General features: G+C 41.9%; 1 protein-coding gene across 1 annotated transcript in view; it reads right to left on the minus strand.

The window, feature by feature from the left end:
* LOC126175974 (WW domain-binding protein 11) overlaps window positions 1-21,691 on the minus strand; it is a 119,203-nt gene that overhangs the window by 48,820 nt on the left and 48,692 nt on the right. Inside the window, exon 4 of the mRNA XM_049923074.1 lies at window positions 8,763-9,213. Within this exon, the coding sequence (XP_049779031.1) occupies window positions 8,763-9,213 (451 nt within the window). The remainder of the gene's footprint in view (window positions 1-8,762; window positions 9,214-21,691) is intronic.

Consider the following 21,691-nt stretch of genomic DNA (forward strand, 5'->3'; position numbering starts at 1 on the left):
GGGACTATACAAGGGCGATGTACTTGAGGGCAATTTTATAGAAAGGGAAGAGGATGTATATGAAGATGAAATGGGAGATATGATACTGTGTGAAGAATCTGATAGAGCACTGAAAGACCTAAGTTGAAACAAGGCCCCAGGAGTAGACAACATTCCATTAGAACTACTGACAGCCTTGGAAGAGCCACTCCTGACAAAACTCTACCATCTGGTGAGCAAAATGTATGAGACAGACGAAATACCCTCAGACTTAAAGAAGAATATAATAATTCCAATCCCTAAGAAAGCAGGTGTTGACAGATGTCAAAATTACCGAAGTATCAGTTTAATAAGTCACAGCTGCAAAATACTAACGCGAATTCTTTACAGACGAATGGAAAAACTGCTAGAAGCCAACCTCAGGGAAGATCAGTTTGGATTTCGTAGAAATTGGGAACATGTGAGGCAATACTGACCCTACGACTTATCTTAGAAGCTAGATTAAGAAAAGGCAAACCTATGTTTCTAGCATTTGTAGACTTGGAGAAAGGTTTGACAATGTTGACTGGAATAATCTCTTTCAAATTCTGAAGGTGGCAGGGGTAAACTACAGGCAGCGAAAGGCTATTTACAATTTGTACAGAAACCAGATGGCAGTTATAAGAATCGAGGGACATGAAAGGGAAGCAGTGGTTGGGAAGGGAGTGAGACGGGGTTGTAGCCTCTCCCCAATGTTATTCAATCTGTATATTGAGCAAGCAGTAAAGGAAAGAAAAGAAAAATTCGGAGTAGGTATTAAAATCCATGGAGAAGAAATAAGAACTTTAAGCTTCGCCGATGACATTGTAATTCTGTCAGAGACAGCAAAGGACTTGGAAGAGCAGCTGAACGGAATGGACAGTGTCTTGAAAGGAGGATATAAGATGAACATCAACAAAAGCAAAACGAGGATAACAGAATGGGGTCGAATTAAGTCGGGTGATGCTGAGGGAATTAGATTAGGAAATGAGACACTTAAAGTAGTAAAGGAGTTTTGCTATTTGGGGAGCAAAATAACTGATGATGGTCGAATTAGAGAGGATATAAAATGTAGACTGGCAATGGCAAGAAAAGCGTTTCTGAAGAAGAGAAATTTGTTAACATCGAGTATAAATTTAAGTGTCAGGAAGTCGTTTCTGAAAGTATTTGTATGGAATGTAGCCATATATGGAAGTGAGACGTGGACGATAAATAGTTTGGACAAGAAGAGAATAGAAGCTTTTGAAATGTGGTGCTACAGAAGAATGCTGAAGATTAAATGGGTAGATCACATAACTAATGAGGAGGTATTGAACAAAATTGGGGAGAAGAGAAATTTGTGGCACAACTTGACTAGAAGAAAGGATCAATTGGTAGGACATATTATGAGGCATCAAGGGAACACCAATTTAGTATTGGAGGGCAGTGTGGAGGGTAAAAATTGTAGAGGGAGACCAAGAGATGAATATAGTAAACAGATTCAGAAGGATGTAGCCTGCACTACGTATTGGGAGATGATGAAGCTTGCACGGGATAGAGTAGCATGGAGAGCTGCATCAAACCAGTCTCAGGACTGAAAACAACAACAACAACAACAACAACAACAACGACTATAACCAGCTAAACACCTAAGAAAAATTTAAATTAGGTTTTGTTGTTGCCATTTTACCAATCATGACAAAGTCACATAAAGAACAGTTCTTGTGAAGTTGACAATGACTGGCTGACTTACGCTGTTATAGGGTGTTGTGCAGCAATTATATTTCAAGCCCTTGAGAATGATTTGCACACTGATTATTACAAATCTGATGACAGGTGGAAATGAATAAATAGTAGCAATAGGTCCAACAGTAGGAGGAGGTCAGAAATTTTGAAGGAATTTTAATTCTAGTTCATTTGGATGGCAATCACTGGTACCTGTCTGCAGTCAACATGAAGCTGTAGAAAAGGAATGGGAGTTTGGGACTGATGATGTTAGTTTGATTCATAGGTATAAATAGTTTTATGACACTGTTAAAAGGGAAGAGAGATGAGAAGACATGAAGAGACTGGAACTGCCAAAAGGACTGGCAACTCAAAATAACAAACATGTACAGGGTTATTACAAATGATTGAAGCAATTTCACAGCAGCTCTACAATAACTTTATTATTTGAGATAATTTCACAATGCTTTGCGCACACACATACAAAAACTCAAAAAGTTTTTTTAGCCATTCACAAATGTTCGATATGTGCTCCTTTAGTGATTCGGCAGACATCAAGCCGCTAATCAAGTTCCTCCCACACTCGGCGCAGCATGTCCCCATCAATGAGTTCGAAAGCATCGTTGATGCGATCTCGCAGTTCTGGCACGTTTCTTGGTAGAGGAGGTTTAAACACTGAATCTTTCACATAACCCCACAGAAAGAAATCGGATGGGGTTAAGTCGGGAGAGCGTAGAGGCCATGACACGAATTGCTGATCACGATCTCCACCACGACCGATCCATCGGTTTTCCAATCTCCTGTTTAAGAAATGCGGAACATCATGATGGAAGTGCGGTGGAGCACCATCCTGTTGAGAGATGAAGTTGGCGCTGTCGGTCTCCAGTTGTGGCATGAGCCAAATTTCCAGCATGTCCAGATACACGTATCCTGTAACGTTTTTTTCACAGAAGAAAAAGGGGCCGTAAACTTTAAACCGTGAGATTGCACAAAACACGTTAACTTTTGGTGAATTGCAAATTTGCTGCACGAATGCGTGAGGATTCTCTACCGCCCAGATTCGCACATTGTGACTGTTCACTTCACCATTAAGAAAAAATGTTGCTTCATCACTGAAAACAAGTTTCGCACTGAACGCATCCACTTCCATAAGCTGTTGCAACCGCGCTGAAAATTCAAAGCGTTTGACTTTGTCATCGGGTGTCAGGGCTTGTAGCAATTGTAAACGGTAAGGCTTCTGCTTTAGCCTTTTCCATAAGATTTTCCAAACCGTCGGCTGTGGTACGTTTAGCTCCCTGCTTGCTTTATTCGTCGACTTCTGCGGGCTACGCGTGAAACTTGCCCGCACGTGTTCAACCATTTCTTCGCTCACTGCAGGCCAACCTGTTGATTTCCCCTTACAGAGGCATCCAGAAGCTTTAAACTGCGCATACCATCGCCGAATGGAGTTAGCAGTTGATGGATCTTTGTTGAACTTCGTCCTGAAGTGTCGTTGCACTGTTATGACTGACTGATGTGAGTGCATTTCAAGCACGACATACGCTTTCTCGGCTCCTGTCGCCATTTTGTCTCACTGTGCTCTCGAGCACTCTGGTGGCAGAAACCTGAAGTGCGGCTTCAGCCGAACAAAACTTTATGAGTTTTTCTACGTATCTGTAGTGTGTCTTGACCACATGTCAATGAATGGAGCTACAGTGAATTTATGAAATCGCTTCAATCATTTGTAATAGCCCTGTATAACAAATGCCCAAATTGTGTTATAATAGATGGCAAAAAATTGCATTGCTTTATAACAGTTAGAAGGGTTCAATAAGGAGCGTGTTCTCACAATGCTCTTCAATATGGTCATGGACAACATGATAAGTTCACCAATGGTCAATAGCAGATGATATGAAAATCATAGCATATGCAGATGATGTGATGAGAAGGGAAAACAATGAATAGAAATTTCAACAACAACTAAACTAATGACCAAGGGTAATTGAAGAAGCTGACATGAAAATAAATTTAACAAAAACTGGGGCAATGAAAATCAGGACAAAAAATGAAAAAAAAGAAGGATGTAAGTTTTAATACAAAAATTATTAAAGAACTAGAAGAAGTTCACAAACCAAGAAAGGAAGGATTACATTTTGGAGAGGATACAATACAGCTTGAAAATTTATAATGTTTATCAGACATAAGAACTGGAGAAAACCTGACAAAGAAAAGGTTACGATACACAATCTGTCTACTTGTTTTGACTTATGGATCAGAATACTGGACTCGGACAAAGAAAGATCGAAGCAGAATGCAAGTGAGAGAGATGTGCTTTGTATCCTGAGTAAGATGAGAAGGGACACAATAATGAATGAAACAGTGCAAATATGCTTCAATCAATGCCCTAGAAGAAAGTATGGAGAGAAATAGCCTGAAATGGTTTGGCCAGAATGGGACACGATAGACTTTTAAGAGGTACTCTGGAATGGACAGGATCTAAAAGAAAACCGATTAGAACACCACAATCGAGATGGAGAGACCAGATTAAAGATAATGTGAACTGAAGAGAACTACAATGGGAGGAAATGTAGAATGATAGATTACAAGAAAAACAGAAGGTTCAAAGGGGCTCTGTGAATGACCTGCATAAGAAGAAGCGTTTCAGAAGAAGAATAATGACAGACCGAAGTGGATACCAGGTCCCTGAGCAGACAACATTCCCTCAGAATTATTGAGATGCTTAGGACAGCCAGCCATGGCAAAACTACTGCACTTGTTGTGCAAGATGTATGAGGCAGGGGAAATACCCTTAGACTTCAAGAACACTGTAAGAATATCAAGAAGGCAGGGTGCTGACATGTGAATACTATAGAACCAACAGTTTAATAAGTCACAGTTGCAAACTTTTAACACAAATTACTTCCAGAGGAGTGGAATAACTAGTAGAAGCTGACCTTGGGGATGATCAGTTTGGATTCTGGAGAAACGTAGAAACACGTGAGATAATACTGACCCCGCACCTAATCTTAGAAGACAGGTTGAAGAAAGGTACACCATTTGTAAATTTAGCAAACGCTTTTGACAAAACTGACTGTACTGTTCTTTCAAATTTTGAAGGTATCAGGGATAAAATACATGAGTGAAAGGTTATTTACAACTTGTACAGAAATCAGACTGCAGTTTTAAGTGGCAAAGTATATGAAAGGAAAGCACTGAGAGTGGGGTGAGACAGAGGTGTAGTAGCCCATCCCACATGTTATTTAATCTGTACATTGAGCAAGCTGTAAAGGAAATTGAGGAGACATTTGGAAAGGGAATTGAAGTTGAGGGAGAAGAAATCGAGTTCGAGTTTCACCAATGACACTGTAATTCTGTCAGAGATGGCAAAGTACTTGGAAGAGTAGTTGTACAGAATGAAAAGTGTCTTGAAAATATATTGTATGATGAACACGAAAAAAATAAAACATGGGTAATGGGATGTAGTCAAATTAAATCAGGTGATGCTGATGGAATGAGATTAGGAAATAAGGCACTAAATGCAATAGCTGAATTTTACCATTTGGGAACAAAATAACTGTTGATGGCTGAAGTAGAGTGGATGTAAACTGCAGACTTGTAACACAAAGAAAAGCACTCTTGAAAAAGAGGAATTTGTTAACATGTAATATAAATACTGAAGTTAAGATGCACTTACTGAAGACATTGGAATCTAGACTGGCATTGTACAGAAGTGAAACTTGGACAATAAGTGGTTCAAACAAAAAGATAATGAACACTTATGAAATGTGGTGCTACAGAATGATGCTGAAGATTAAATGGGTAGATTGAACAAATAATGAGGATGTACCGTATTTACTCGAATCTAAGCCACACTCGAATCTAAGCCGCACTTGAAAAATGAGACTCGAAATAAAGGAAAAAAAAATTTCCCGAATCTAAGCCGCACCTGAAATTTGAGACTCGAAATTCAAGGGGAGAGAAAAGTTTTAGGCCGCATCTCCAAATCGAAACAAAGTTGGTCCATTGTAATATGATAGACAATTTAGGTCGAATGAATGACGATACAGCTACAGTAGTTTGGTTCGGGTTGTAAGCTTAGCAGTTAAGTTTTACCACGTAGCCATTGCTATGCGTCAGGCGCTCCGTCCGTATTTATACGGATACCCTTCCTTTTTCACGTGCTTCGTCTGGTTTGAATCGATTGCTTATTTTGCTTTGATCTGATAAATGCCGTTTTCTTTGTTATAGGTGTTTGCGTCACTCTTAAGCTGAAAATGCATTACTGCACTGTGTCATGCATTGTTTGTCGCATTCTGATAGTGCGTGTTTACGGCCAGTCGCGGCTCGCGGCATGGTTTGCTTTTGTGCGCGCTACCACCGCGCACAATAAATAAATAAAAACAGAGAGAGAGAGAGAGAGAGAGAGAGAGAGAGAGGAATCGTCTCATTAGCGAAACAATGGCAAGAGACTGCTATTTGTTGTTACTTACACTGCTGCTTTCTTTGATAATGATCAACAAGAATCAAATAATAGACTGCGTATGATAGAACATGTTCTGAAGGAGAGTTTGTGAAAATTTTTCTCCGTTTGAAAATCTTTGCGGCCGGTTCTTTATTACATCAAATTCTGCACAGAAATTACAGTCATCTTAGATTTAAAAATCTAGTCACTTGCCGTGCTTCATTTCTGACTGTATCACTATTAGGCATAAGAATAATACGAATATAAACATGACATGATATGTATATTCTTCCACGTTTACTGTTGTCTCACTCTATAGTTTCGTAGTTTATTAGGCAGACAGGATTTAAATGAGATAGCAGCAAACACGAAAGAATACATGGCAAAATGTTTATATTCGTATTATTCTTATGGTGAAGAGAATACTGTATGTGATTCAAATTTCATCAGGTTCCTATTAGCAACCATCTCTTCTCACAGATAGGAAAAAATTCAGAACATAGAGTTGGCCATATTGACAAACATCCCAAACAGTCTTGCCAGTCAGATTTTCGTAGTACACTGAAATTGTGCTACATTCGAAGATGAACAATACGGAATTTGTATTTACTTCGTTGGATAATGTATGAAAATGCAGTGGTCGAAACTCGCGGCGGAGAAAAAAAAATCTCGTCTTCCACTTTTTTTTAAAAAAAATTATTTACTGACGCAGAGGTTTTGGCGCCAGTATTTATCTTTGTGCCTACAAAGTATGCTTGCGTAGCGCTACATGTATTCGCCGGCAGAAGTTAGTTGTGGCGGCACGTACGAACATTTTTCATAACTTCCGCTAGCTTTGCACTCGATTCTAAGCCGCAGGCGGTTTTCTGGATTACGAAAACCGGAAAAAAAGTGCGGCTTAGATTCGAGTAAATACGGTACTGTGTCTGACTGTACAGGGCTATTGCAAATGATTGAAGCGATTTCATAAATTCACTGTAGCTCCATTCATTGACATATGATCACGACACACTACAGATACGTATAAAAACTCATAAAGTTTTGTTCGGCTGAAGCCGCACTTCAGGTTTCTGCCGCCAGAGCGCTCGAGAGCGCAGTGAGACAAAATGGCGACAGGAGCCGAGAAAGCGTATGTCGTGCTTGAAATGCACTCACATCAGTCAGTCATAACAGTGCAACGACACTTCAGGACGAAGTTCAACAAAGATCCACCAACTGCTAACTCCATTCGGCGATGGTATGCGCAGTTTAAAGCTTCTGGATGCCTCTGTAAGGGGAAATCAACAGGTTGGCCTGCAGTGAGCGAAGAAACGGTTGAACACGTGTATCTGGACATGCTGGAAATTTGGCTCATGCCACAACTGGAGACCAACAGCGCCAACTTCATCTTTCAACAGGATGGTGCTCCACCGCACTTCCATCATGATGTTCCGCATTTCTTAAACAGGAGATTGGAAAACCGATGGTTCGGTCGTGGTGGAGATCATGATCAGCAATTCATGTCCTGGCCTCCATGCTCTCCCAACTTAACCCCATGCGATTTCTTTCTGTGGGGTTATGTGAAAGATTCAGTGTTTAAACCTCCTCTACCAAGAAACGTGCCAGAACTGCGAGCTTGCATCAACAATGCTTTCGAACTCATTGATGGGGACATGCTGCGCCGAGTGTGGAAGGAACTTGATTAGCGGCTTGATGTCTACCGAATCACTAAAGGGGCACATATCGAACATTTGTGAATGCCTAAAAAAACTTTTTGAGTTTTTGTATGTGTGTGCAAAGAATTGTGAAAATATCTCAAATAATAAAGTTATTGTAGAGCTGTGAAATCGCTTCAATCATTTGTAATAACCCTGTATTTTTTGTCCAATGTGAGAATTTTTTTACTAAATGAGAAAGCTTGAATAAAGCTACTCTCAGCACTAGGTGATTGCTGCATCACTGTTTTCTCTCTCTGTAATTGAAATTTCAAAGTGATCCATCGGACAACTTGTTAACTGCTAATAACAGATGACAATAGGCTGTATTTCATGTGTCAACTATGTTTAAAGTGAAATTAGACTCTAATTTGGGTCTTTTAGCAAAAAAATTACAAGTGCTGAAAGAAGAAGTAGTAAATCACAATTTGTAATGAATTATTTGATCACATTGCTTATGACTAAGGCAGACTCCGATTTCAGGTCCTTCTGTCCATTTTCTCTATTGATACATTAATTTGGAAAGTTACAAGAACAAACTGTATCTACATGTGTTATTATATTCACCTGCTGCTCAAGCAGATAAATTCTATTATTCTTATCAGCATAGATATATTGTATAAGTTTCCTTGCTCGGCTCAGAACATTTACTGCTATGTACCACATAGAGCATAGCTTTTAGACGTCACTGGTTTTCAATTTAGGGATTCTGATGAATAAATAATAGGGGTACTAAATACAATAGATATGTCAATGGGAATCACAATTTTAGAAAGTATATCATGAATGAACATCTAAAACTTCCACTGGAGAAGGATGCCCATTACAGTTCCATTTATCGAATCTCCAAAAATCGAATTTCGGAATGCTATGGCGAATCTGCCTACGGTTTTATCACCAATGAAGTGACAACATAGTTTACTTACCATCTTGCTCCATCGGTTCTTCATCTCCGCTGTCATCACTGAGCTCTGGAGGAGGCCCAGGTGGCACTCCAGGGTTCTTCTTTGTTTTTGGAGGGCCAGTGCCAGCATAGGCTGAAGTCTTTTTAAGTATTCCAGGCGGAGGGGGCAGTGTGAGGCCTGGGGGCAGGGGGACTCCTGCCAGAGCTGCTGCCCCTGATAGGTGGTGGGGTGGGATGAGGCCCACCAGTGGGTCTGCTGTGGGAAGCGGTATCTGGGAAGGAATGCCTGCAAACAGCATCGAGTCCGGGTGGACTGACGAAGGAAGCTGCAGTGTCGGGAGAGGAATGTCATCGACTTGAACCTGCTGAGCGTGCCGCACCGACTCGGCATATGCGACGAGGGCCGCTCGGCGTTTTTCGTACTCTACTTCCATCCGCTTCAGCTCTGCCCATTTTTCTGGATCTTCTTTATCCTACCACACAAATTGAAATGTTCAATACTGTCCACAAGAATGTAATTTTTGCAACTGAATCAGGGCAATAACAAGATGTTACACAAACTTCAAATTTCTGTTCAACATTTACTACCTGGACTTTACCATAACAATTATGCCTCATTTACTTCTACACAAATCTACCCACACAGAATACCGGCAGCTATAAACACAATAAAATCAGGCAACTGAGAACCACATTCTGTCACAATTAGTAAGACTCTTGGAAGGACCAACAATGGTTAAACTGTTCCTCCTGGTAGACACAAGACACAAGACAGGCAAATATCCTCAAACATCAAGGAGAATTTATATTATTTATTTATAAATTATTATATTATTTATTTATTTTTATTAACATCCGAGCGAAAGCTATTTGCTCATGGAATGAGTCAGTGCACAGTTTACAGAATGCTGATTAGAAAATTTATAAACAAATACTTAAAGAATTAATGAAACACAAAAAACTGAGTGTATACGAATTAATCACATTACAGAGAACAGTTCTCAACTACTGCAAGGAACTCCTAGATAGGACAGGAGGGATGTCACAAGGAAACTTTCAACTTCGGTTTGAATACTTTGGGTTTATCACTCAATTTTTTTGTTTTTCCATACAGTGTTCACTGAATGATTGTTACAGTTTTTCTGAATGAGTTAATGTATTCCACAACAAATTCCATGATGGAATATATGTATACAGACAACAGAGTTAGAATTCAGAGACACCTGAATAGCAATTGTGTGCATAAATAATATTATTCTTAGTGAGTTTCCCAAAATACAACACCATATGAGGAAACAAGCCCTCATGTTTCTGTGTCAGTGACAAGCGGAGACAGATGCTTGCTGATGTGAGTTTATCAAACTCTCAGTTTAATAAGACATGATTGTAAAATACTAACACAACTTATCTATAGATTGACGAAGGACTGGAATAAGTCGACTGGGTAGAAGATGAGTTTGGCTTCTGGAACAATGCAAGAAAATGTGACGTAATACCTACCCTAAGACATAGCTTAGATGGTAAATTAAAGTAAGTCAAACCAAAATTTAAAATGTTTGTAGATTTAGAAAAAAACTTTTGATAATTTTCTTTGAAATTCTGAAGGTGGCATGAATAAAATGTTAGAAGTAAAATGTCATCTACAACCTGTACAGAAACAAAACTGATTTGAAGGATGTGAGAGGGAAGCAGTAGTTGGGAAGGGAGAATGAACCCATACATTGAGCAAGAAATAAAGGAAACTAAGGAGAAATATAGAAGGTAATTAACATTTAGGGAGAAGAAATAAAAAAAATTAAGATTTGCTGATGACAATGTAAATGCTTGTTGATGATTGCACAGCAGCACTCCACCACTGGACAGTCAGTCTTTGTAGAGGGCCTGGGGAATTTATAGTAGGTAGGTTAGCAATTTGGTGGATCACCCAGTCATTCATGGATGCTTCCAGAACATTCAAGTACAGTCATTTGTCTGTAGAGTTTTCATTTAGAGTTACTGAGTATCCACTTGGTTACTAACTTATGGGTATTGCGTAATTTGATTGGTGAACCCAGATCACAATGTGGTTAAGTACAAATAGTTTCTCATTTCTCACAAAGATTTGTGTGGTTGGACCAGAGAGCAAATTGGGGTATTAATGGAGAAGAACCATCCTGTAACAATTTGGAAGTGAGTGCTCTGTCGCATGTTCAAAAGACATAACTCTTCTCTTTGTATCAGGTTCTCAAAAGCTGTACCCAGGGAGTATGTGGTGACAGAATGCCACTGTCTGCATTAAAATCTCTCAGGTGAACAATGGCATGTGCTTGTTCAGATCTTCATTGGGAATAGGTATACAAAAGATAATTATGGTCACACCATGCACGCACATGTATTATTGCAGCAAATGACTTGCTTGCAAGTTGGTGCTGAGGGGAGATGCAAGGAGTGGTATTCATCACTGACAAATACAGCAACATCAACTTTAGGCCTCTTGCCAGGCCATTACTATTCCACTGGGGCGTGGCAACCATTTATTGGTAAAGTATTACATTCATCAATGTTGAGATTAACAAAAGTTTTAACCCTAGAACAGATAGGAGAAAAAGTTCCAAAGTTAGCAAAACATAAATTTAAACAACAATTCCGAAAAAGTTCTTTTATTGTTTATTAGTATTTAAATTTATCATACATTTCTTTTAAAATAGAATTCCTCCAAAAATCTTCAAATTAAGTTATTCAGCATTTAAAAACATTCTTGAACATTTAGAATCATTTTTTGGAATTTGAAAAGTATTATTAAAAGTTATCAATTTAGAACTGTTACATCCCGCCAGCAGACATTGTAATGGAGGCAGATGAGCAGGCGTGGGTAGAGCACTGAAGTGTGAAAACATGCTATAGAGGGAGTACACAAAGTGTAGTATCAGCAGACAGTGTAGTGCAGTGGCATTGTCATGCCTGTGGAGATACTAAAGTAGGCACAAAGGATTTTCTTACGCATGTTATGGCCTTATAGCTTTCGTATATTCGTAGTGTTAAGTTTTGGATACTATAGATCCTGCTGGTAGGAACAGTTTTAGCTACAGAAGGAACAGCAGCAGCAGAAGCAGATGCAGATGCTGCTAAACCACAATGAGGACTTGCTATGTGCCCTTGCCCAGCCAGTAGTGAGCCAGACGCCCGCTCTTCAGTTTTCTTACCCAACCCCAGCCACTGTTTACCAGTTTTGATGAGCCTACGGTAACATGGGAAATTACCTCCAGCAGTTCTTGCACTGCCAGGTAAGGCGTATCATTGATCTGGTTGATAAGGCCACCTTGTTGTTGTAAAGCAGTATGGGTTTATATGAAGTTGTCCAAAATTTGAAGCCTTCTACTGAGCCCGAGAAACTTCCCTTTGATGAGCCTTTCTGGTTGCTGACATGGTATTATGAACATCAGATCCATGTGGTGATGATGTGGGTGCAATTGAAGCAGCACCACAAGGGGCCAGGGCAGTCCTGTGTGGCCTGCATGGTCGATTTGCAGGGCCTCCTGTGCTAGTGTCATTTTCAGTGTCCACAACGTGCTGCCTCTTCTGCAGACTCACTAATTCGGGACAATATTGTCTGGTTAGTATCTGATCCCAAGGTTCAGACTACGGCACTGATTTGTCCAACCCTTCTTTAGCTGTCATAGCCCAGATTCCAGAATTGTATGAGATAACAGTAGCTGCAAGGTATGTCCTTTCTGATAATTAGCAGGTGGCTCAACTAGGTGTGCACAGTAAATAGCCCTCAGTTCCCCGTGGGGTAGCCCAGGCAGTCTCGCCTCCTGTCATGTCACTGTGTGTATACGATTAAGGTGCAGTGGTACTGGACTTCTTTGCCCAGGTCTTGCTAGGCAGGTCCACATCAGCTGCAGTGTCATAACTCCTATCCAAGACACTTTTTCGGTCCTTGCTGTCATTCTCCTTCTGCTCATTGGGTGAGCCAATGGTTCTTCCCACACATGTAGGCCATGTGTGGAGTTTGGTGAGCTGTGAGTCAATCACCAGAAACTTGTGTGTTTTTGCTGCACTCTGGGGCCATTTCCAATGCCTTGGCGTGTTTTGATGATGATGGTTGCGGATGAGCAGCTGGTCAAATTTCAAGTAGACATGTTGAGTGACAGTCAGCCTCATTATTTTGCATATGTACAGCTCTTGGGATGCCTGGAGTTGCAATGACCACTATGGCAGCTAGTATTTTGTAGTAAACAATGCGTTCCTTTGTGGGGGCAATTCTCTGTACATTATAAGGATGTGGAACAGCAACTTAACATTTTTAGTGATCAGTTCATGCACAAAATATTTTTGTGATAGATGATTTTTCTCTTTTTGGCTTCCAGATTGTTGTCAAATTGCGTTTAGTTTGCCAATTCATTTCTTTTCTTGATTTGGACACACTACTACGGCCGTACAGGTCATTGTTTGAGAACACCTTGGGCACAACAGAAGATTTTGAGGCACATGTTTCTCTTAAGCTATTAGTAGTACTTAAATTTTGTCACCCCCACCCCATTCCCTTCTTCAAGTGCAACAAGGTAAACGCTGAGTTGCAGCATTGGCTGCATCAAGGCGTTGTTTCTCCTATTTTGTCAAGATAATAAGGAAGAATGAAGGAAGGAAGACTAGGTTTAAGATCCAACTGACACTGAGGTCATTAGAACAGAGCACAAGCTCAGATTGTGTCAAGGATGGGAAAGGAAGTCAGCCATGCACTTTCAAAGGAACCATCCCAGCATTTGCCTGGAGCAATTTAGGAAAATCACAGAAAACCTAAATCCTGATGGCTGGACGTGGGTTTGAACCGTTGTCCTCCTGAATGCGAGTCCAGTGTGCTAACCATGCGAAACTCAGATAGTCAAGTCAGTGAGCCATGTCTTTGGTGGTGAATCAGAAGCCAGATGGCACTGTGTGCCTTTGTGGTGATTTTAAACAGGGGGCGAATGCGCATTGTGGTGCAGGTTCCTATCCAATTCTGCAGCAGGCAGAGTTGTTGGCAAAGTTGCCCAGGGGGGGCCCATTATCGTTCACATATCGATATGAGCGCTTGCCTTTTGGAATCTCGTCTATGCTGGGAATTTATTAATGGTATCTGGAGCAGCTGATTCAAGAAATTCCCTGTTGCATCAATTACCTGGTTGGCATCTGAGTAATGGGCTCTATTGGGAGGAGCATTTACAAAACATTAATCAATTTTGCAACGCCTGCTGGAGGATGGCCTTCATTGCAAGTTGGGAAGGTATATTTTTACCCCCACAAAGGTATATTTTTACCCCCCACAGGTGCTTCTTTTGGGACATGTGGTTAGCAAAGATGGCCTCGATCCTACAGATGACCACATCAAAACCATCACCTACCAGCTGGCATCCAAGATCCTCACGGAGCTCCAGTCTATTTTGGGTGGGATTTCATACCATGCACCGGGCAGTGCACATTCGCCATCTTCTTAACTGGTTTCGCCAAAAGGGTGTTAAGCATGTATGGTCTGCGGATTGTCATGGAGCTTTTTCAGTCTCTCAAGCAGTGTTTGTGCTCTGCTTTCTGTTTACTCCAAGTAAACCTTTAACTGTGGCATATGAGAGTTATCAGTATGGCTTGGTGGAGTCCTGTCACATTGGATCTTGTCCTATTGGAACCCGGATGACACCGAACAACCCACTGCTTATCTATCGAAAACACTTCTACTGCACAGCGTAATTATTCACAGGTGGAAAAGGAGATGCTAGCTATTACTTTTGGAGTAAAGAAGTTTCATGTTTCCCTCTATGGGGCAAGGTTCCTCCTCATTGCCAACCATAAGCTGCTGGTTCCTTTACCTGGTTCTCGTTTTAAGTTGTCAGATAGGAGAGCCCACTGACTGCAGAGGTGGGCTCTCTTTCTCAGTAACTATTGCTATAACATTCATTACCGCTCCACTGCCCAGTGTGCCAATGCTGATGCATTTTTGCAGCTACCAGTGGAGCCTGACCCAGAGTTCGAAGGCAGGATGGTACCAAACCCTGTCAGATTTCCAGTTAACAGTGTTAAATGTCACAGTGTTGGAAAATTGTTTTACCTGTCCAGGTGGGTTAGCTGTGGGGCGCCTCTTTGGGGGCAGATTCCGCATGGCATATGTTTTTCTCTTATGTGACTGACTCAACACTGTGCAGGGGTCCTCATGCTTACATCAGAGGAGCAATGCTGCTGAGTGGTCATTCCTCCAGCACTGCATCCTCACACACTCCATTTGCTGTATGTGTCGCACTGGGGTGTGATTTATATGAAGGTGTTGGCACGATGACAAGGCTACTGATCAGCGATCAAGCACGACATCGAATGTCGTGCAGACCTGCGAGCCTGTGCACACAACCGGGCTGCACTGCCATGTCCGATTTTTTCTTAGCAGGCCCCAGAGCACCCTTGGGGCACAGTTCATGTTGATTTCATGGGTCTAATTTAGGGCAGCATTTTCCACACACATAGCCAAGCTGTCCCCTATGTCACTGGCTGCCATTCTTCACCCATTATCAGTTATTTCTGCCATAGAGGGATTCCTTAGGACCCTCATGTCTAGTAGGCAGTTTGGGTCAAAGGAGTTTGAAGATTTTTGTATACACAACAGTTTCCAGCATCTGACCACTGCGCTGTTTCATCTGGACACTAACTTGGAGGCGGAACACTTCACGCACACATTCAAGAACCAAATGAAGATGTCCCTCTTCCTGCGATGATGCTTTGTTGAGTTTTCTGACAACGTGTCAGGTGACATCAGTCACTGGGTGCAGTCCAGTGGAATGCTTGCGTGGGTGCCAGCTGCGGTGTCCTGCATTTGGTGCACACTGAATCGCATTCCCCGGACAAACGTGGTCCACTGCATTTTCCTTCCAGGACCCAGTCCTTTGGCCAGGGATGGCTGGCAGGTGTCACAGTGAGCCATAAAGATCAGCAGTTCTAGGTGGTGGATGTTGGTTGGTGGCAGCTTCTGTGTGCACAATGGTATCCACCATTTGACTACCGCTGTTTCACCTGGCCCCTAACTTGGAAGTGGAACACTTCATACACACATTCAAGAACCAAATGAAGAAGTCTCTCATCCCGCGATGATGCGTTGTTGAGTTTTCTGAGAATGTGACATCAGCCAATGGGTGCAGTCCAGAGGAAAGCTTGTGTGGGTTCCAGCTGCAGGGCTGCTGGATTTCGTGCACACTGTATCACATCCCCAGACCAACGTGGCCCACTGCATTTTCCTTCCCGGACTCAATTCTTTGGCCCGTAAAGGGAGCGGCTGCCAGGTGTCATGGTGAGCCATGAAGATCAGGCGTTCTCAATAGTGGATGTTGGCTGGTGGCAGATGACGTGTTATGCAAATTAGTTGCACCTGCATTGTGTTGGGGAACCGTCGCTGCAATCTCCCAGTCAGCTGAGCAGCAGAGTTGGTCATGATGCTGTTCCACGGGTAGACTCACACTTGCAGCAGTTCACCTCCCCACTGCTACCATGTCTGTGCCCCCGGCCATCCTTCTCTCACCTGCACCCTTGGGTCCCAGCGAGGCTAGCACTTGCGCCTGTCGATGTGGAGCCCATCGATCCTGATCTGCCCTCTTCCCCCTCTGCCCCCCCCCTCCCTTTGCTAGCAGAGGAGGCCTCGCATCCACTGCTGCCAGCTGGCCCTCCATTGCCTCAGTCTCCGTGCCCCTCCGACCTCCGAGTGGAGCCCATTTCAGGAACAAAATTACGATCCATATCTGAATGCCAGCATCACTTATACAAAATCCTACAGTTATCTGCCCCTCATGTTTCCCTGAATGGTATCATCCGTCAAGCCAACTTCAAACTGCAACAATATGCCAGACTTCACCTCAAAAAGCTATACTATCTTCTCCTAAACTATCTGAACAGGGTTTCCCTTTCTGTCCTTCTGCGGCTTCCTAAACAGCCACATCATCAACCAGCACTCCTCTCCTACAAACCGAGCTTGGCAGACTTCCTTAACATCTCACAGCCTTCACTACTGCCTCCCAGATCAGGAATAACCTGTAATCACAAGAACCAGTCAACAGTCCGATGTCCTTAAACTCTCATCTAAAGCACTCTCTCCTCCTGAATTATCGGTATTATCTAAGGGTCTCACTTTCAGCCCTAAATCTGCATTTGATCATGTTGCTTTGGTGAAGGACCTACTTTCCTTCACATGTAATATCCACTGGAAATATCACTTTACAAGCCAATCCAAAAACCTTCCCAACAGCAAACCTGACATTGAACAGCAAACCTGACATTGAACAGCAAACCTGACATTGAACAGCAAACTTGACATTGGACCCCCCAGTTCAGACCACGATCCCAACTTCATCCGCCACCACTACCTCAAAATCATGCCTTACAAGCCTTCCAAGAATTCCTCACACCCAGCATTGCTTCACAACCCTACAGGTCCCTACAACATGACCCTAACCTGTCCTCTGCGTAAATCCAGGCTCTATGTTCCCTAAACGTTGATGACTCCCTCATTATCCTCCCAGCAGACAAGGGATCTACCACTGCAGTACTTGACCGAAAGCAGTACGTTAGTGAAGGCCTACGCCAGCTGTCTGACACCACTACATACAGCGTCTGCCATCAAGATCCCATCCCTATGATTAAAACTGACCTACAGTGCCTCCTTAAAACATGAGGGCACCTCAACCCATAGAGCTTCTCACCCCACCCAAACCTTTTACCTTCTTTCTAAGGTCCACAAACCCAATCACCCTGGCCGTCCTATAGTTGCTGGCTTCAAAGGACCCACCGAACACATAACTGCCTTAGTCGATCAACATCTGCAACCCGTAGTACAAAGACTCACCTCCTACATCAAAGATGCCAACCATTACCTAGAGCGTTTGAAATCCATGCCTGTCCCACCCCCATCAACCTTGCTTGTCGCCACTGATGCTACTTCCCTCTATACCAACATCCCACACCTTCATGGTCTGTCTGCTGCTGAACATTTCGTCAGTCAATGCCCACCTGATTCCAAACCTATGACATCTTTCCCACTCACCTTAATCAACTTTATACTTACCAACAACTACTTCATCTTTGAGGGGCAGACATACAAACATATCAGGGGTACGGCCATGGGAACCAGGATGGTTCCTTCCTACGCCAACCTTTTCCTGCGTCGCTTGGAGGGCGCTTTCCTGGAATCCAGAAGTGAAGCCTCTGATTTGGTTTAGATACACTGATGATATCTTTACCATATGGACCCATGGTGAGGCTGACCTGCTAAAATTCCTGGGATCTCTGAATACCATTTCCCAATTAAATTTCACATGGTCCTATTCCGAATCCCATGGCACTTTCCTTGATGTTGACCTCATCCTCACCGAAGGCCAGCTACACACTTCCATCCTTAAACCTATCAACAAACAACACTACTTATATTTTGACAATTGCTATCCTTTCCATGTCAAAGGTCCCTCCCATACAGCCTTGGCATCCAAGGCAAACATAGTTGTACAGATGCATAGACTCTTTACTGAAATACAGCACCATTCTCACCTCAGCCTTCACTGCACATAATTACTCCACTAGCCTAGAGTTTCTGGGCCATCACATTCAATCCTGGTCCTGCTGGTCCCTCCAAAAAACAACTTCGGAGCACTACCCTGTTGACTCAGTATTATCCTGGTCTGGAACGAGTTAATCAGTTACTTCAACAGGGCCATGACTTTCTAAAATCATGCATTGGAATGAGATCCATTCTGCCTGAAATTTTGCCCAACCACACCTACAATAGTTTTCTGTCGCCCTCCCTATCTCCACAGTATTCTTGTCAGACCCTTTGCTGTTCCTGCACCCATCTCCCTACCCTATGGCTCCTACCCCTGTGACGGTCCCTGCTGTAAGACTTGCCTTATGCACCCTCCTACCGCCATCTATAGTAGCCCTGTAACATGCAAAACATATTGTATCAAAGGGAGAGCCATCAGTTAAACAGCACGTCATATACCAACTGTTATGTAAACACTGTTCAGCCTTCTACCTCGGCATGACTACCACCAAATTATCAATTAGGATGAATAGGCATAGGCAGTGTGGATATCCTGTTGCACAGCACGCTCTACAACATGACAATCCTGACCTCGGCACCTGTTTCACCACACGCACCATCTGGATTCTTCGCCCAGACACCAGTTCCTGAGAACTCCGCAGGTGGGAGAACTAGCACTACAATATATCCTCTGTTCTCATCACTCACCTGGCCTTAATTTACGTTCATTTCTTCCCTCTCGGTGTTTCTTCACAGTAACTACTCTTTGCTTCACTCCATTTTAGTTTTTTACTCTTTCAATGTCTTTTTACCACCCTTCCCCCCAACCTCTGTTACATACAATGCACTTAGCTTCTCACTCTTATTAACTCATGCATGATGTTTAAGCAGTAATCTTTGTCTGCATATTAACCTGTCTTCAACCTTTAAGCTCTCAGGTTTTCAAATCTTGTCCAATGCAATCCCCAACAATCAGTCTTTCCTTCTCATCCTTTGAGGTAAATCTCCCCTGACCTTCAGTTCTGGGCGACTTTCCCAAAATCTACCCCTTTTCCTAGACCTCTCCAATCCTCTTCCTTCACCCACATTCTTCCCGTTCAACCCTTCTGACTGAAGGAGGAGCCACTGGCTCCGAAAGCTTGCCAATTACAACCATCTTTTATGTGTGTGTTCTGCTGCCGCTTGAACAGTATACAATCAAATACACAGTAGCACATCTGTTAATGTCAGATGAACATGTCCTAATCAATGATTTGAACATTAACATATGTGCTACTGTGTATTTTATTGTATACCGTGTTATTCATGACATAACGATCGTGTTGATTGCAACATGTCCAGCTAATGTTAACAGATGTGCTACTCTGTATTTCATTGTATGCTACATCTTTTATGATGTAACAATCATCTTTGAGTGCTACATATAAGAACAAGGCTAAGTGCACAAGGTGTTTCTTGATTTTAGATGTTTTATTCTTAACAAACCTTTATATTATGTGCTACACTTTATCTACGTGACAACTTGGAATGAGGTCCAACTCAGAATGAACACATTTTATAACACAAATTTTTGATGACCTAAAGAACACACAGTCAGTCTGACAAAACTGGCAGTATGTAAATAACAAAACGGTTATGCGATCTTGTCTTTAGAAAGTTTTTACCACGTAAAACAGATCACTCCTACTTTGCAAGCATGCAAAAATTCAAACAGTTTTTCAATTTCTTCCTGACTTACTGGACACTACCAAGCTATTTTCGAGCAGTTTTATTGTATGCAGTCAGTATAAAAAGAAAAGTGTAAAAGCAGACAAAGCTAACCTAAACAGATGGTCTGCATCTTTCAGACCTACAACATGTCTCTTCAAGCATCAACAATCAACTGGAGAGTAATGTGGAGTGACAAAGCAAGTAGTAGTCTCTAGGACTGTTAACTGAAAGCTTACTCATATGTAGCGTACTCTTGCAGTTATTTTTTAATAAGAAAGAGAGAGAGAGATTGTCACAATTTTATCAGTAAACTGTCAAAATGTAATAAAGCTCCCGAATTTACTGCCTTCCAGGAACATTCTCACACTCAAATTATTCTTGGGACTGAGAGCTGGCAAAGCCTGAAGTGGAAAGCAGTGGAATGTATATCGAAAAGAAGATTAGAGGCCATAGGAGGAGGACTGTTTACTGCAGCTGACAAAAATATTCTCTCTATTGAGGTCGTTCTACAGATCGGAGCGTGGAATGTCAGATCCCTTAATCGGGCAGGTAGGTTAGAAAATTTAAAAAGGGAAATGGATAGGTTAAAGTTAGATATAGTGGGAATTAGTGAAGTTCGGTGGCAGGAGGAACAAGACTTTTGGTCAGGTGAATACAGGGTTATAAATACAAAATCAAATAGGGGTAATGCAGGAGTAGGCTTAATAATGAATAGGAAAATAGGAATGCGGGTAAGCTACTACAAACAGCATAGTGAACGCATTATTGTGGCCAAGATAGATACGAAGCCCACACCTACTACAGTAGTACAAGTTTATATGCCAACTAGCTCTGCAGATGACGAAGAAATTGAAGAAATGTATGATGAAATAAAAGAAATTATTCAGATAGTGAAGGGAGACGAAAATTTAATAGTCATGGGTGACTGGAATTCGAGTGTAGGAAAAGGGAGAGAAGGAAACGTAGTAGGTGAATATGGATTGGGGCTAAGAAATGAAAGAGGAAGCCGCCTGATAGAATTAATCATAGCTAACACTTGGTTTAAGAATCATGATAGAAGGTTGTATACATGGAAGAACCCTGGAGATACTAAACGGTATCAGATAGATTATATAATGGTAAGACAGTGATTCAGGAACCAGGTTTTAAATTGTAAGACATTTCCAGGGGCAGATGTGGACTCTGACCACAATCTATTGGTTATGACCTGTAGATTAAAACTGAAGAAACTGCAAAAAGGTGGGAATTTAAGGAGATGGGACCTGGATAAACTGAAAGAACCACAGGTTGTACAGAGTTTCAGGGAGAGCATTAGGGAACAATTGACAGGAATGGGGGAAAGAAATACAGTAGAAGAAGAATGGGTAGCTTTGAGGGATGAAGTAGTGAAGGCAGCAGAGGATCAAGTAGGTAAAAAGACGAGGGCTAGTAGAAATCCTTGGGTAACAGAAGAAATATTGAATTTAATTGATGAAAGGAGAAAATATAAAAATGCAGTAAATGAAGCAGGCAAAAAAGAATGCAAACGACTCAAAAATGAGATCGACAGGAAGTGCAAAATGGCTAAGCAGGGATGGCTAGAGGACAAATGTAAGGATGTAGAGGCTTATCTCACTAGGGGTAAGATAGATACTGCCTACAGGAAAATTAAAGAGACCTTTGGAGATAAGAGAACCACTTGTATGAACATCAAGAGCTCAGATGGAAACCCAGTTCTAAGC

This window comes from Schistocerca cancellata, chromosome 3 (assembly GCF_023864275.1).
Source record: "Schistocerca cancellata isolate TAMUIC-IGC-003103 chromosome 3, iqSchCanc2.1, whole genome shotgun sequence".
Lineage (NCBI taxonomy): Eukaryota > Metazoa > Arthropoda > Insecta > Orthoptera > Acrididae > Schistocerca > Schistocerca cancellata.